Source organism: Lithobates pipiens, unplaced genomic scaffold (assembly GCF_037356315.1).
Source record: "Lithobates pipiens isolate NorthernLeopardFrog02 unplaced genomic scaffold, aLitPip1_a1.2 Scaffold_25, whole genome shotgun sequence".
NCBI lineage: Eukaryota > Metazoa > Chordata > Amphibia > Anura > Ranidae > Lithobates > Lithobates pipiens.
In genome coordinates this window covers 111,802,643-111,818,831 of record NW_027507787.1, presented here as the reverse complement: position 1 = coordinate 111,818,831, position 16,189 = coordinate 111,802,643, and the positions used below count along the sequence as shown (strand labels likewise).

At 50.2% G+C, this 16,189-nt stretch overlaps 1 protein-coding gene across 2 annotated transcripts in view; it reads right to left on the bottom strand.

Annotated features, from left to right (window-relative positions):
* Positions 1 to 4,763: 4,763 nt before the first annotated feature.
* PRPF19 (pre-mRNA processing factor 19) overlaps positions 4,764 to 16,189 on the bottom strand; it is a 563,471-nt gene continuing 552,045 nt past the window's right edge. For both annotated transcript variants that reach the window (XM_077454802.1, XM_077454803.1), the window contains one exon: positions 4,764 to 5,278. In XM_077454802.1, the coding sequence (XP_077310928.1) occupies positions 5,181 to 5,278 (98 nt within the window). In that variant the 3' untranslated portion in view covers positions 4,764 to 5,180. The remainder of the gene's footprint in view (positions 5,279 to 16,189) is intronic.

The window sequence follows — 16,189 nt, the reverse complement described above, 5'->3', positions numbered from 1 at the left end:
CCTTGTAGAACTTGGTAAACGTATGGACTGACGACCAGGTCACCACCTTACACACCTGAGCGACCAACGCTTGGTGTCGGAAGGCCCAAGACGTTCCGATTGCCCTTGTAGAGTGGGCCGTGACCGTGAGGAAACTGTTTCGGCAGCAGCTGTAGAAAATAGAGGTGAAACTATCTGCAGAGCTTGCACCAGCGTTCAGGAAATGGCCATCCAGCGTCCTATATACACAGTTGACACAGGAAACAGCATGTGAGAGCACATGTAATGCTGTCACAAGAGAACTGCAGTGAAAAGAGCGCTCGGGCTTCAAGAAAATGGTCGCCAATGCAACTAATAGGAAAATCTCCTAGAAAATGGCTGCCAAGGCTCACAAGGGGAACCTGCTCTGCCCTCAGTCAAAATGGCCACCGGACAGCGCCATGTGGGGACAGGAAAAACCATCAAACAGCTCTGCCTTAAACCAGCAAGAAAACCCCCCCAGACACCTTTTGGGAACCCCCCACACAGGGACCAGGACCATTGCTAACCGCACAGACCCCCCCACAGGTGAGAGACCCAGCGATCCCCATACACACACCGCCCGCAGCACATGCAGCCGCCGCCCCCCCAGGGGGGGGGGGGGGGGAGAGGGAAGATAGGGACGTTGGAGAGAAGAGAAGGAGGTGAGGTGGCCCCTGAATCGACTGCCTAAGGAATGCCCAGCTGCTCAACCCCCCCACCCCCCCGAGGAGGGAGAGCTGTACTTGCCAGTCCTGAAGAGCTGGGAGACATTCCAACACAGACCCACTCCTGCACAGTTACAGGGTGTCTGCTGGCCCGGTATACTGTGATCCAGACATCAGTAGCCCGGTCATATGTATACCCCAGAGCATTGAAGCTCACCAATCACCTCTGGAGCTGAGGTATGTCATGGCCTGCCGAGCCTTAGCTGCGACCTGCACACGCTCGATGGCTGGACTTGGGGGACTACAAGGATAACTCAACCAGCCTGTCACCCAGCCGGCAGTTGATAGAAGATCCCAGGATCTTTTATCTTGTGCAAAAGTATAAATTCTGCATCAAATTTTCCTTCACAGGGAGGGTTGTTAGCACAGGGTCCGCCCCCGGGGCAGTACTGAAAGTTCTGTGTATTGTGTTACAATTTTGCCTAGTTCTCCTCAAGGCAGGCTAACAAACCCATTTAGTTACAGAGAGGAGCTGTGTCGGTTGGTGAAGATAAGAGAAATGGACCCTTTATAAATGCTTCTGCATTGATTAGTCCATCATCCCCCCCCCCCCTACAGCCCCATACGTAGGAGGCACCTCTGTTTGCCTACCTGAGCTGGTTCACTGCCACAATCTGCTGCATTCATCCATTCGAAAGTTGCCTGACCACCTGGAGGTTTTCCTGAGGTGCAGCACTGTCTCTTGTGGCTGGCGCTTTTTAAAAAAGCCACCCTTGTTCCGTCGTCCACACTCGCCATGCGACCGGAAACTGGAAATGGTTTGCCAGAAATCCCTGCCCTCCTCCTGCGTTCCACAGGCCAGCACTCACTGCCTGTGCCCGCCCCCCAACCTGAGCCGTGCCAAATCCGAAACCGAACGTCAGGTGAGGAACACCAGCCCTCCCTGGGCTATCCAGGATGACGCCAGTTCACAGCTGCTCTCAGCCTGACCGGGAGACCCCAGATGTCCGTCATCCTGACCAGGTACGCAGATCTCCTTCTGGGCTCTCCCAGTTTCAGGGGAAGGAGAGCTCCAATCCAGCCTCCTCTTCCAGTGGAGGAAACACAAAGACTAAGGGAAAAGGGACTGGTTCCGCTCTTTAACCACTTTCTTACTGGGCACTTAAACCCCCCTCCTGCCCAGACCAATTTTCAGCGCTGATGCACTTTGAATGACAATTGCGCGGGCATACAACACTGTACCCAAATGACATTTTTATCTTTTTTCCCCACAAATAGAGCTTTCTTTTGGTGGTATTTAATTACAGCTGGGAGTTTTATTTTTTGCTAAACAAAAAAAGATGCAAAAAATAAAAATAAAAAATCATGTTTAATAGTTTGTTATTAAATTTTGCAAACAGGTCATTTTTCTCCTTCATTGAAGTGCGCTGATGTGGCGGCACTGATAGGCTGCACTGGTGGGCACTGATAGGCCTAGTTAAGGCGGCACTAATAGGCACAGATAAGGTGGCACCGATAGGCACAGATAAGGCGGTACTGATGGGCACAGATAAGGCAGCACTGATGGGCACAGATAAGATGGCACGGATGGGTGGCACCAAGGGGCACTGATAGGTACCACTGATAGATGGGACTGATGGGCACTGATAGGTGGCTCTGATAGGTGGCACTGCTGGGCACTGGTAGATGACACTGATGGGCACGGATGTGGCATTGGGGTACAGCACCGTTGTTGAGGCAGATTGTGGGCACTGATGGGTGGCACTGATGGGTGGCACTGATGGGTGGCACCGACGGGGGCACTTATTTATTAATGAGGTGGCACTAGCAGGGGGCAGGTGGGCACTGGCAGGGCTGGCCGTGATCGGGACTGATGTCCCGATCACTGCCGCCGGTGAGCACCTCTTTTTTTTCTCCTGGAATAATAGCTGATTACCGTTGTATCACATGATCAGCTGTCATTGGCTGACAGCTGATCACGTGGTAAGGGGTCGGGATCGACCCCTTGCTCTGATCCGTGATCAGGCGAGTCTCAGACTCGCCAATCACAGAGTGAGCCGCGCGCGCCCCTCAGGAGGCGCGCAGGCCGCTCGTGCACGGGACGACGTCAATAGACGTCGTCCCGGCAAAGGAGGCCCGCGCTGTAGCCGTCATTTGGCTATAGCGCGGATCTCTACTGGTTAAAGGTCTGATGATGCGTTTCCTGCCTCTGGAGGTGGAGCCTTGTCTCTCTAGTGCTGTCCTGGACAGACTAGAGAAAAAAAAATTATAACATCAGCATACTTCCCTGGAACCCTATGGCTGACTTGGCCACTGGCAATTATAAAAAATTTCTTCCACCTTTGCAGATATTGTAGCTTGTGCCTGCTGACATTTATGCCTTGTGACCTTCAAGTATACCTTACAATCATTGCTTTTCAGACTGTGGAAAATTGTGCTTTTTTAATAAATGTTTCTTTGTATGGTCCTTGAGCTTCTGGATATGTTCCTTGGATATATACCTAGAATATATGGCTTCTTTATTGCACTAGTGGTACACTAGCACCATCATGTGGCCATTTATCCCAAGCGCTTTGTTTCTAAAAGCTTATACACAGCTGTTTGACACTCCTTCCCAAGGGTAGATACATTAACTCCTGCCTCACCCACTTTAGGAGGGCCTTCCCCTGCGCCACCGAGAAGACCTTCAGGGATAGGGCTCCACCAGAAGCATAGATCACAGCCCGGTAGCTGTAAAGCACCCTGTTGCTAAGGGCACCTTACTGTACTGCTGTACCAAGGTGCTGTAGGTTGAACGCTCAAATCAGAATCAAGTGCCCACTGCAGCATTATAGGATGGCTCTGCATCCTCCATGAAGTGGGGGAATCCATAGTGGAGAAGGATCTGGGGGTTTTGGTAGATCATAAGCTCAATAATAGCATGCAATGCCAAGCTGCGGTTTCCAAAGCGAGCAAAGTCCTTTCCTGTATTGAGAGGTATGGACTCCAGAGACAGATATCATTTTGCCCCTGTTCAAATCATTAGTAATACCTCACCTGGAATATGGCGTTCAGTTTTGGGCACCAGTTCTCAAAAAGGATATCGGGGAACAGGAGAAAGTGCAGAGAAGGGCAACCAAACTGATAAGAGGCATGGAGGAACTCAGCTATGAGGAAAGATTAGAGGAACTGAATTTATTCACTCTTGATAAGAGGAGATTAAGGGGGGATATGATCAACATGTACAAATATATAAGGAGTCTATATAGTGAACTTGGTGTTGAGTTTTTCATTTTACAGTCAACAAAGAGGACAAGGGGGCACTCTTTACGTCTAAAGGAAAAGAGATTTCATCTCCAAATACGGAAAGGTTTCTTCACAGTAAGAGCTGTGAAAATGTGGAATAGACTCCCTACAGAGGTGGTTCTGGCCAGCTCAGTGGATTGCTTTAAGAAGGGCCTGGATTATTTCCTAAGTGTACATAATATAACTGGGTACTAACATTTATAGGTAAAGTTGATCTGGGGAAAATCAGATTGCCTCTCGGGGGATCAGGAAGGATTTTTTTCCCCTGCTTTAGCAAATTGGATCATGCTCTGCTGGGGTTTTTTTTGTCTTCCTCTGGATCAACTGTGGGTATAGAATTGGGTATATGGGATTGTATGATTTTTTTTTTTTTTTGTGGTTGAACTTGGACATGTGTCTTTTTTCAACCCAACTATGTAAGCGGGGTTTGGGTGCAGTTCCTGAAGCCACTGCAGAGAGGCACCAACCTGGATGCTGCAGGGTGAAACCTCAGTGGTTTAGGTGAAACTAGGTTGGGAGAGAGATCAAGTTACCTTAATAGCCCTTTATAAATTTATAAGGGCTACCCAAATAGCTTTTTGCCAGTGTCCAATCACCTGAAGCTCTCTGCATATAACCCAGGATAAACGATTAATGGAGCAGGTGTCCTGTACTATATGATAAACAAATTACCTTTTTAAACAGATTTTAGGATGTATGTGCATACTTGTATTGCTCAAACACGCACTACTTTAAGCATAATGTATCCACTTCCACATTCGTCTCTCTGAAACATCTACAGGTAATAACACCAACTACATTTAGAGAGAGATGTAAGCATTAATGCATACTTTATTTTTTATTTAAGTATTTAAGAAAACATTACAAACTAGACAGAAAGGGAAAGAGTAAAGAAAAAAAAAAAAGTGGTAAGCACAGTTAACTAATCATGGGAACTACATATGGTCTTAACGTTCAATAGTAAAATAGCGAACGTTCCAAAGAGATCTGCAGCAATCTTCTGTGGAATTACTTGTAAGAGGATAAAGAAAAGCTGTAAGTCCAGTGACCAACTAAAATTCTACAAATTTACAGAAGAGTACGAATTGCATAGCTGCTATTTTCCCCAATACTTCACAGTAATCACACAGGTTTTGTACACATGCACAAAAGTGTTAAAAGTTATAAGCATGTAACATGAACTTTGTCACAAAAGGGGCCTTCAATGCAGCATATTCACGCTTTGACAGATCAAAGGCTGTAAAATCGCAGACTACGATCCATTCCTGCTGAAGCTAGAAACTTTGCATTCTGACCAAATGCCAAGCCTGTGGTAAGTGCACTGTGATCTGTGGAAGAATAAATTGACATGCTTAGTTATTTAATATATAAATAAAATAAAGATAATTCCTTGCTATGCTAAGCTGCAGTGCCGATCATCTTTTAGAAGACAAAATAAAATACATGTAATATACTGCGAGAATAAATACTTAACAATATCATTAGTAGATCATGCATTCAATATTACCATCTAAAAACATTTTCACTATATACTAGTGAAATATATAAAACTATAGTGTGATGAATAAACAACACTGCTCCTCCTATAAGGCTCACTAACCCACCAGCTTTCCACATAGGCAGTCTCGGATGGGGCAAGGAAAAAAAGAAAAAAGAAAACACAAAGAAAAAACAGGCTTCCATAATGTAAAACAAATCAAAGCAATTCATTGCAAAATAACGCACTTTAAAGTGGTAGTAACCACAAAACCAAAAATGTAATATACTGCATCTTATCAATCAGATGTGGTGGCTGAATTACTTAAAGCGGGAGTAAACCCATTGATTTAATAGTTTCAAAGTACGCTTACAATCCCAGCATGCCGGAAATGCTAACTCTCACATTGGATGTGCTCTCAACCATACTTTCAAACCATTTAATGGCTGGTGTCATAACCAATCACATATGCAGCATTATGGCAGTTGAAGAATTATCAGAGGCCAAGATGGCAGCTTCCTTGGCTTAAAACAAAAGCTAACACTGTATCCCCCTGTCAACCCTTTAACCACTTGCTTACTGGGCACTTAAACACCCTTCCTGCCCAGACCAATTTTCATCTTTCGGTGCTCTCACAATTTGAATGACAATTACTCAGTCATGCAACACTGTACCCAAATGAATTTTTTGTCCTTTTTTTCCCCACAAATAGAGCTTTCTTTTGGTGGTATTTGATCACCTCTGGGGTTTTTATTTTTTGCGCTATAAATGAAAAAAGACCGAAAATTTTGAAAAAAAACGCATATTTCTTTGTTTCTGTGACATAATTATGCAAATTATTAATTTTTCTTCATAAATTTTGGCCACAATTTATACTGCTACATATCTTTGGTAAAAATAACCCAAATTAGTGGATATTATTTGGTCTTTGTGAAAGTTAGAGAGTCTACAAGCTGTGGTGCGAATCGCACAAAATTGATCACATCTGATGTACTGGTGGCCTATCTCGCTTCTTGTGACCCGAACAAGTCAGGAAAGTACAAATACCCCCCAAATGACCCCTTTTTGGAAAGTAGACATTCCAAGGTATTTAGTAAGAGGCATAGTGAGCTTTTTGATGTTGTCATTTTTTTCCCACAATTCTTTGCAAAATTAAGATTTTTCATTTTTTTTTTCTCCACAAAATTGTCATTGTAATAGGTTATTTCTCTCACATGGCATGTGTATACCACAAATGACACCCCCCAAAATTCTGCTACTCCTCCTGAGTATTACAATACCACATGTGTGGGACTTTTTCACAGCCTGGCCACATAGAGAGGCCCAACATGCAGGTAGCGCCATCATGTGTTCTAGGAACATAAATTACACATCTAACTTGTTGACTATTTATTACACTTTTGAAGCACCAGGACAATGCCACGTGACACTGATGACAGATGGCACCAATATGTGGCACCGGGGACAAATGGCACCGGGGACAAATGGCACCGGGGACAAATGGCACCGGGGACAAATGGCACCGGGGACAAATGGCACCGGGGGCAGGTGGCACTGGGGTGGATGGCACTGGGGTGGATGGCACTGGGGTGGATGGCACTGGGGGCAGGTGGCAGGTAGCACTGGGGTGGATGGCACTGCTGGGGGAGGATGGCACTTTTTTTTTTAACTCGAGGCAGAACGGCTGCCGCTGCAGCCATTCATCTCTCCCCTCTCACACTGTCTGTGTGAGAAAGGAGAGCGGCGCTGAGAGATGATCTCATATGTTTACATATGAGATCATCTCCCATTGGACACAACGATCACGCTGTAAACGGCCGCTGTGATTGGCCGTTTACAGCGATCTGTGTTTGCCTGTCCCCGGGGGAAACGGCGAACACAGAACTTCCGTGATGCATTGCGGAAGTAAACATTAGGACGTCCAGGGACGGCCACCCGGATGAACGCGCCTGCTCTACGGCCGTCATTAGGCTATAGGGCGGGCGCGAGGTGGTTAACTGTTACATCTTATGGATTTCATACCACTTTAACCACTTAAAGAGGAAGTAAACTCTCCCACTCTGATGCTTCTTTTCATTTAGTCCTTTATAATAAGTCATTATCAGATTATAGCCTCTGTAATCCAGCCCAAATAGCATATTACTTACCGTTTAAAGAAACTTTAAAAAAACTTGTTTCCAGGGGTTAGGCAGCACCATCTTAAGTATTGTTTTCTGAGTCCACAGTGGAGTGTATTTCCACCCTTACATTGAGCACTTCCTGTACTGTTAACCATGCCTCCTTCTCAATCCAAAGTTTCTATGGCAACCCTGCTTCCCTGTTCATAGCTTACTTGTTTATTTCATAGTATTTACTTGTGCCGATGTCTAATGTTTCCCTTTGTCAGGCTTATCGGCTTCATCTGATAAGACTGCAGTAATGGCCAATATTTAGACTATGTGAGGTCACATGGTGTGTAGGAGGAAGCTCTGAGTGATTAGCAGAGTTCAGTGTTGTGCCATAGGAAGTCCTGATAACAGATAGATAAGACAGAGAGAGTGCCTTAAATCAGGGGAGATCTGGGCATACTCAGTGACTTCATTCTACAGAACAACAAGGATTACAACAATACTAAGTAAGGAGATATCTACAAGCAGTGTTCATTAGGGTTTTTTATGCTGATTTACATGGGACAAAGTTGTGGGGGAGGGTTTACAACCACTTTAAGCCCCGGACCAATTTGCAACTAAAGGACCAGGCCCCTTTTTGTGATTCAGCACTGCGTCGCTTTAACTGATAATTGCGTGGTCGTGCGACGTGGCTCCCAAACAAATTTTTCACACAAATAGAGATTTATTTTGGTGGTATTTGATCACCTCTGCGGTTTTTATTTGTTGCGCTATAAACAAAAATAGAGCGACAATTTTGAAAAAATGCAATATGTTTTTACTTTTTGCTATAATATATATCCCCAAAAATATATAAAAAAAAATATTTTTTTCCCCCCTCAGTTTAGGCCGATACGTATTCTACATATTTTTGGTAAAAAAAAAAAAAAAAAATCGCAATAAGAGTTTATTGTTTTCCACAAAAGTTATAGCGTCTACAAAATAGGGGATAGTTTTATGGGATTTTTATTAAAAAATTTTGTTTACTAGTAATGGCGGCGATCAGCGATTTTTATTGCAACTGCGACGTTACGGCGGACACGGACAACTTTGACACATTTTTGGGACCATTGGCATTAATACAGCGATCAGTGCGATTAAAAATGCACTTATTACTGTAAAAATGTCACTGGCAGTGAAGGAGTTAACCACTAGGGGGCATTGAAGGGGTTAAGTGTGAGTATTTTTTTTTTACTGTTGGGAGGGTGGCTTGGCGTGTGACGTCACTTACCGTCTTTCCCTATGACAGGGAACAGACGATCGTGACAGGCTCATTAAGAAACATGGGGAGAGGTTTGTTTACACTTACCTCTCACCGTTCTTCATCTCTGTGACCCGATTGCGGGACACCGACAGCGATCGAGTCCCGCGACCACGGAGCCCAGGACTAGGTCGCAAAAGCGCCGCCGGTGTGCGTGACTCACGGCTGGGCTATTAAATGGCAAATACCTGTGCACAGCCGTGCCATTCTGCCAACGTATATCGGTGTGAGGTGGTCCTTAAGTGGTTAGAAATACTCAAATTGCAGTGCTAAACAGCACTGTGTAATTTATTTATATACAATTGTTCACTATTCAGTACAAGTGGTGGCTGATGTGCACAAGATGAGCATCTGAGATGTAATGTTTTTGAACACTGCTGAACACTTTTTGGGGATTTTTGTACAAATTTTTATATTATATATATATATATATATATATATATATAATCTTGTTAAACAAACCCTCAGGCAATATATCCACCAAGAGGATCATTAAAGCATTTTACCAAAATAAATAATAAAAAAAGTTCCTGCTACTATAACCACTTAACAACCGGCCCATAGCCGATTAACGGCTTCAGGGCGGTTGTTTAACTCTGAGAGGCCATTAACGGCCTCCCAGAATTCTGCTCTTGCGCGCCCCCTGGGACGCGCACTCGAGAGCACCCGTGACCGCCGGGTCCATAGGAACCGGCGCATCACGGTAAACGGCCGCTTGTCACGGCCGTTTACCACGTGATCGCTCTGTCAAATGACAGAGCGATCACTTGTAAACAAACCGGCGTCATGTTATGATGCCGGTTCCTCCCCTCTCTGTACTGATCGGTACAGCGGAGGGGGAAGAGATAGGTTTCAGCAGCACTGTGGGCTGCATCTGCAGTGCCCACATCACTGCTCACCAAATTTAACCCCTCAATACCCTGCCATACCCAGCCATACCCAGAGATACCCAGCCATAACCGGTGATACCCTGCAATACACAGCCATAGACGCCGTCCTCCGGTGCTTCTATCGACTCGCCAATACGATCAAAGCCAGAATTTTTTTATTTATTTCAGGCTTCCCAGCCTAGAGGTGAGATGTGGGGTCTTATTGACCCCATATCTCACACTGTAAAGAGGACCTGTCATCCCATATTCCTATTACAAGGGATGTTTACATTCCTTGTAATAGGAATAAAAGTGATAAAAAAAAAATATTTTTGGGGAAAAAAAAATTATTTTTGGGGGAAAAAAAAAGTAAAACTAAAATAAAGTAAAATGAACAATAATAAAAAAAAAAAATGAAAGCGCCCCTGTCCCCATGTGCTCACATGCAGAAGCGAACGCATACGTAAGTCCCACCCACATATGAAAATGGTGTTCAAATCACACGTGAGGTATCGCCGTGAACGTTAGAGCGAGAGCAATAATTCTAGCCCTAGACCTCCTCTAACTCAAAACATGTAACAAGTAAAAAAAAATGTAAAGCGTCGCCTATGGGGATTTTTAAGTAGCGACGTTTGGCGCCATTCCACAAGCATGTGCAATTTTTAAGAGTGACATGTTAGGTATCTCTTTACTCAGCATAACTTCATCTTTTACATTATGCAAAAATTAGGCTAATTTTACAGATTTTTTTTTTTAAGCACAAAAACAGAACAGAAATGAAGAAAAAAAATTTTTTTTACAGAATTTTTGGTCTTTTTTCTTTTATAGCACAAAAAATAAAAAACCCAGCAGTGATTAAATACCACCAAAAGAAAGCTCCATTTGTGTGAAAAAAAGGACAAAAATTTCATATGGGTACAGTGTTGCATGACTGAGTAATTGTCATTCAAAATGTGAGAGCACCAAAAGCTGAAAATTGGTCTGTTATTAAGGGTGTTTAAGGGTCAAGTGGTTAACCACCTCGAAACAATGCACTTACACCCCCTTCCTGACCAGACCAATTTTCAGCTTTCAGCGCTCTCACAGTTTGAATGACAATTACTCAGTCATGCAACACTGTAACCATATGAAACTTGCGTCTTTTCCACACAAATAGAACATTCTTTTAGTGGTATTTAATCACTAGTGGGTTTTTTATTTTTGTGCTATAAATAAAAAAAAATTTAAAAAAACATGTCAATTTTGTGAAAAAAAAATGCCTTTTTCTTTGTTTCTGTCATAAAGTTTTGCTAATTAGCAATTTTCCTTCATAAATGTTGGCCAAAATTTATACTGCTACATATCTTTGGTAAAAATAACTCACATTAGTGTATATTTGGTCTTTGTGAAAGTTATACAGTCTACAAACTATGGTGCCAATCACTGAAAATGTATCACATCTGATCAGGCCTTCAGTACATCAGGTGTATCTCATTTCTTGAGACACTAACAAGTCAGGAAAATACAAATACCCCCCAAATGACCCCTTTTTAGAAAGTAGACATTCCAAGGTATTAAGTAAGCAGCAGGGTGAGTTTTTTTTTAAGACGTCATTTTTTCCCACAATTCTTTGCAAAATGAAGAATTTTTATTTTTTTTGTGTGAGGAGGAGAAACCGGTAACATCTAGTTACCACGGTTTGTTTACATTTTAGTGATCGGCTGTGCAACGATCACAGCTGATCACATGGGTAAACAGCCGGCCAATGGCTGTTTACCAGCATCGGTGAGGAGCAGTGTTCCCGGGAAACATGCCGCTGTTGTAAAATTTCCTGCAACCTGTGAAATTCGCTCACCCCGTCACTTCCGGTGCAGCTCCGTCACTGCTGACGGCGGGCCTTTACTGCGCATGCGCCAAGTCCGTGATATTAACGGCGCATGCGCAAGATCTTTATTTAAGCGGTGGTTAAAAATTCTACACTCAAGTTGGCGGAGACTTGCGGGTGGGCGGGCGGAGCTGAACAGATGCTAAGAACGTCAGTAGCAGCCCCGCCCACCCCACTAACATGCCCCTGAATCGCTGGATCTTTGTTTATGGTCGAGAAAATTTATGGCTTCAGCTGCTATTAACAGCAATCGCGCATGGGCGGATCTTTGCTTATGGTCGAGAAAAATTATGGCTTCAGCTGCTATTAACAGCAATCGCGCATGCGCAGGATCTTTGTTTACTGACCAGAAAAATTATGCACTCAGGCACATTCTTATTGGTGATGAAAATTGATGGACTCGGGCGGGCGGTGGGTTTATTATATCATCGGCAGCACCAATATGTATAGTATTTTTTAAATCAGCAGAATATGCAGTGTATTTATTAAATCAGCAGAATATGGGCACAATGTCTGCGTTTTGGGACAGTGTGTGCGTTTTGGGACAGTGTGTGCGTTTGGGCACAACGCCTGCGTTCCAGGCCTCGAGTGGGGCGGAGACTGGCGGGTGGGCGGGCGGAGCTGAACAGATGGTTAGAACGTCAGCAGCAGCCCCGCCCACCCCAAGATTTTCTTCACTGGTCAAGAAAAATTATGGCTTCAAGCTGTATTAGCGCATGCGCGGGATATTTGTTCAGCGGTCGACCAAAATTAAGGACTCAAGCGGGCGGAGACTTGCTGGGAGGGAGAGATAGAGCGGAGCTTAGAGAGGGGGGCATAGCACTACATATACAGTACATTGTTCTGCCAATAAATACGCCTCACTGTGCCCAGCAAACACCACCTCACTGCGCGCAGAAATCGCCGCCTCACTGCGCCCAAAAAACGCCCGCCTCACTGCGACCAGAAATCGCCACCTCACTGCGCCAAGCAAATCGCCACCTCACTGCGCCAAGCAAATCGCCACCTCACTGTGCCCAGCAACGCCACCTCACTGTGCCCAAAAATGCCCCTCACTGTGCCCAAAAATGCCCCTCACTGTGCCCAGCAAACGCCACCTCACCGTGCCCAGAAAACGCCACCTCACCATGCCCAGAAAACTACTCACTGTGTCCAGCAAATGCCTCACTGCACCCAAAAATTGCTGCCTCACTGTGCCCAGAAAACGACTCACTGTGTCCAGCAAATGCCTCACTGCACCCAAAATTGCTGCCTCACTGTGCCCAGCAAACACCTCACTGTGCCAGCGAACACCGCCTCACTGTGCTCATCAAACGCAACCACTGTGCCCATAAATTGCCGCCACTGTGCTATCAAACACAGCCACTGTACCCATCAATTGCTGCCAGATTGTCCAGCCGTAGCTGTGCTCCCTGGGGATATGCTGATCACCCATCTGTGCTGCTGGAGGGAGCCCAGACGAGCATAAATGAGGGACCTGCATGTCATGGTAAGTGAGACCATCCCATATCCCACTCCATCTTTCCCGAGAACAGGGACCCCCTTCTCCCTCCCCCCCGGGGACAGGGAAACCTTCTCCCCCCCCCCCGGGACAGGGAAACCTTCTCACCCCCCCCCCCCCCCCGGGACAGGGAAACCTTCTCCCCCCCCCGGGACAGGGAAACCTCTCCCCCCCCCCGGGACAGGGAAACCTTCTCCCCCCCCCCCGGGACAGGGAAACCTTCTCTCCCCCCCCCGGGACAGGGAAACCTTCTCTCCCCCCCCGGGACAGGGAAACCTTCTCACCCCCCCCCCCCCCCGGGACAGGGAAACCTTCTCCCCCCCCCCCCGGGACAGGGAAACCTTCTCCCCCCCCCCCCGGGACAGGGAAACCTTCTCCCCCCCCCCGGGACAGGGAAACCTTCTCTCCCCCCCGGGACAGGGAAACCTTCTCTCCCCCCCCGGGACAGGGAAACCTTCTCACCCCCCCCCCCGGGACAGGGAAACCTTCTCCCCCCCCCCCCCGGGACAGGGAAACCTTCTCCCCCCCCCCCCGGGACAGGGAAACCTTCTCCCCCCCCCCGGGACAGGGAAACCTTCTCTCCCCCCCCCCCGGGGACAGGGAAACCTTCTCTCCCCCCCCCGGGGACAGGGAAACCTTCTTCTCCCCCCCCCCCCCCCCCCCGGGACAGGGAAACCTTCTTCTCCCCCCCCCCCCCCCCCGGGACAGGGAAACCTTCTTCTCCCCCCCCCCCCCCCGGGACAGGGAAACCTTCTCTCCCCCCCCGGGACAGGGAAACCTTCTCTCCCCCCCGGGACAGGGAAACCTTCTCACCCCCCCCCCCCCCCGGGACAGGGAAACCTTCTCCCCCCCCCCCGGGACAGGAAACCTTCTCCCCCCCCCCCCGGGACAGGGAAACCTTCTCCCCCCCCCCCCGGGACAGGGAAACCTTCTCTCCCCCCCCCGGGGACAGGGAAACCTTCTTCTCCCCCCCCCCCCCCCCCCCCGGGACAGGGAAACCTTCTTTCTCCCCCCCCCCCCCCGGGACAGGGAAACCTTCTTCTCCCCCCCCCCCCCCCCCGGGACAGGGAAACCTTCTCTCCCCCCCCGGGACAGGGAAACCTTCTCTCCCCCCCCGGGACAGGGAAACCTTCTCACCCCCCCCCCCCCCCGGGACAGGGAAACCTTCTCCCCCCCCCCCCCGGGACAGGGAAAACCTTCTCCCCCCCCCCCGGGACAGGGAAACCTTCTCCCCCCCCCCCGGGACAGGGAAACCTTCTCTCCCCCCCCGGGACAGGGAAACCTTCTCTCCCCCCCCGGGACAGGGAAACCTTCTCACCCCCCCCCCCCCGGGACAGGGAAACCTTCTCCCCCCCCCCCGGGACAGGGAAACCTTCTCCCCCCCCCCCGGGACAGGGAAACCTTCTCCCCCCCCCGGGACAGGGAAACCTTCTCTCCCCCCCCCCGGGGACAGGGAAACCTTCTCTCCCCCCCCCGGGGACAGGGAAACCTTCTTCTCCCCCCCCCCCCCCCCCCCGGGACAGGGAAACCTTCTTCTCCCCCCCCCCCCCCCCCGGGACAGGGAAACCTTCTTCTTCTCCCCCCCCCCCCCCCGGGACAGGGAAACCTTCTCCCCCCCCCCCCCCCCGGGACAGGAAAACCTTCTTCTCCCCCCCCCGGGACAGGGAAACCTTCTCCCCCCCCCGGGACAGGGAAACCTTCTCCCCCCCCGGGACAGGGAAACCTTCTCTCCCCCCCCCCACCCGGGGACAGGGAAACCTTCTCTCCCCCCCCCACCCGGGGACAGGGAAACCTCCCCACCCGGGGACAGGGAAACCTCCCCCCCTCCCCCCCCCCCGGGGACAGGGAAACCTCCCCCCCCCCCCGGGGACAGGGAAACCTTCCCCCCCCCGGGGACAGGGAAACCTCCCCCCCCCCCCGGGGACAGGGAAACCTCCCCCCCCCCCGGGGACAGGAAAACCTTCTCTCCCCCCCCCGGGACAGGGAAACCTTCTCCCCCCCCCGGGGACAGGGAAACCTTCTCCCCCCCGGGACAGGGAAACCTTCTCTCCCCCCCCACCCGGGGACAGGGAAACCTTCTCTCCCCCCCCCACCCGGGACAGGGAAACCTCCCCACCCGGGGACAGGGAAACCTCCCCCACCCGGGACAGGGAAACCTCCCCCCCCTCCCCCCCGGGGACAGGGAAACCTCTCCCCCCCCCCCCGGGGACAGGGAAACCTCCCCCCCGGGGACAGGGAAACCTCCCCCCCGGGGACAGGGAACCTCCCCCCCCCCGGGGACAGGGAAACCTCCCCCCCCCCCGGGACAGGGAAACCTCCCCCCCCCCCCCCGGGGACAGGGAAACCTCCCCCCCCCCGGGGACAGGGAAACCCCCCCCCCCCCCGGGGACAGGGAAACCTCCCCCCCCCCCGGGGACAGGGAAACCTTCCCCCCCCCCCCCCGGGGACAGGGAAACCCTCTCCCCCCCCCCCCGGGGACAGGGAAACCTCTCCCCCCCCCCCCCCCCGGGGACAGGGAAACCTTCTCCCCCCCCCCCGGGGACAGGGAAACCTTCCCCCCCCCCCCCCCCGGGGACAGGGAAACCTTCTCCCCCCCCCCCGGGGACAGGGAAACCTTCTCCCCCCCCCGGGGACAGGGAAACCTCTCCCCCCCCCCCCCCCGGGGACAGGGAACCTTCTCCCCCCCCCCCCCGGGGACAGGGAAACCTTCTCCCCCCCCCCCCCCCCGGGGACAGGGAAACCTTCTCCCCCCCCCCCCCCGGGGACAGGGAAACCTTCTCCCCCCCCCCCCCCCGGGACAGGAAACCTTCTCCCCCCCCCCGGGGACAGGAAACCTTCTCCCCCCCCCCCCCCCCCGGGGACAGGGAAACCTTCTCCCCCCCCCCCCCCCGGGGACAGGGAAACCTTCTCCCCCCCCCCCCCCCCCGGGGACAGGGAAACCTTCTCCCCCCCCCCCCCCCGGGGACAGGGAAACCTTCTCCCCCCCCCCCCCCCCCCCCCGGGGACAGGGAAACCTTCTCCCCCCCCCCCCCCCGGGGACAGGGAAACCTTCTCCCCCCCCCCGGGGACAGGGAAACCTTCTCACCCCCCCCCCCCCGGGGACAGGGAAACCTTCTCCCC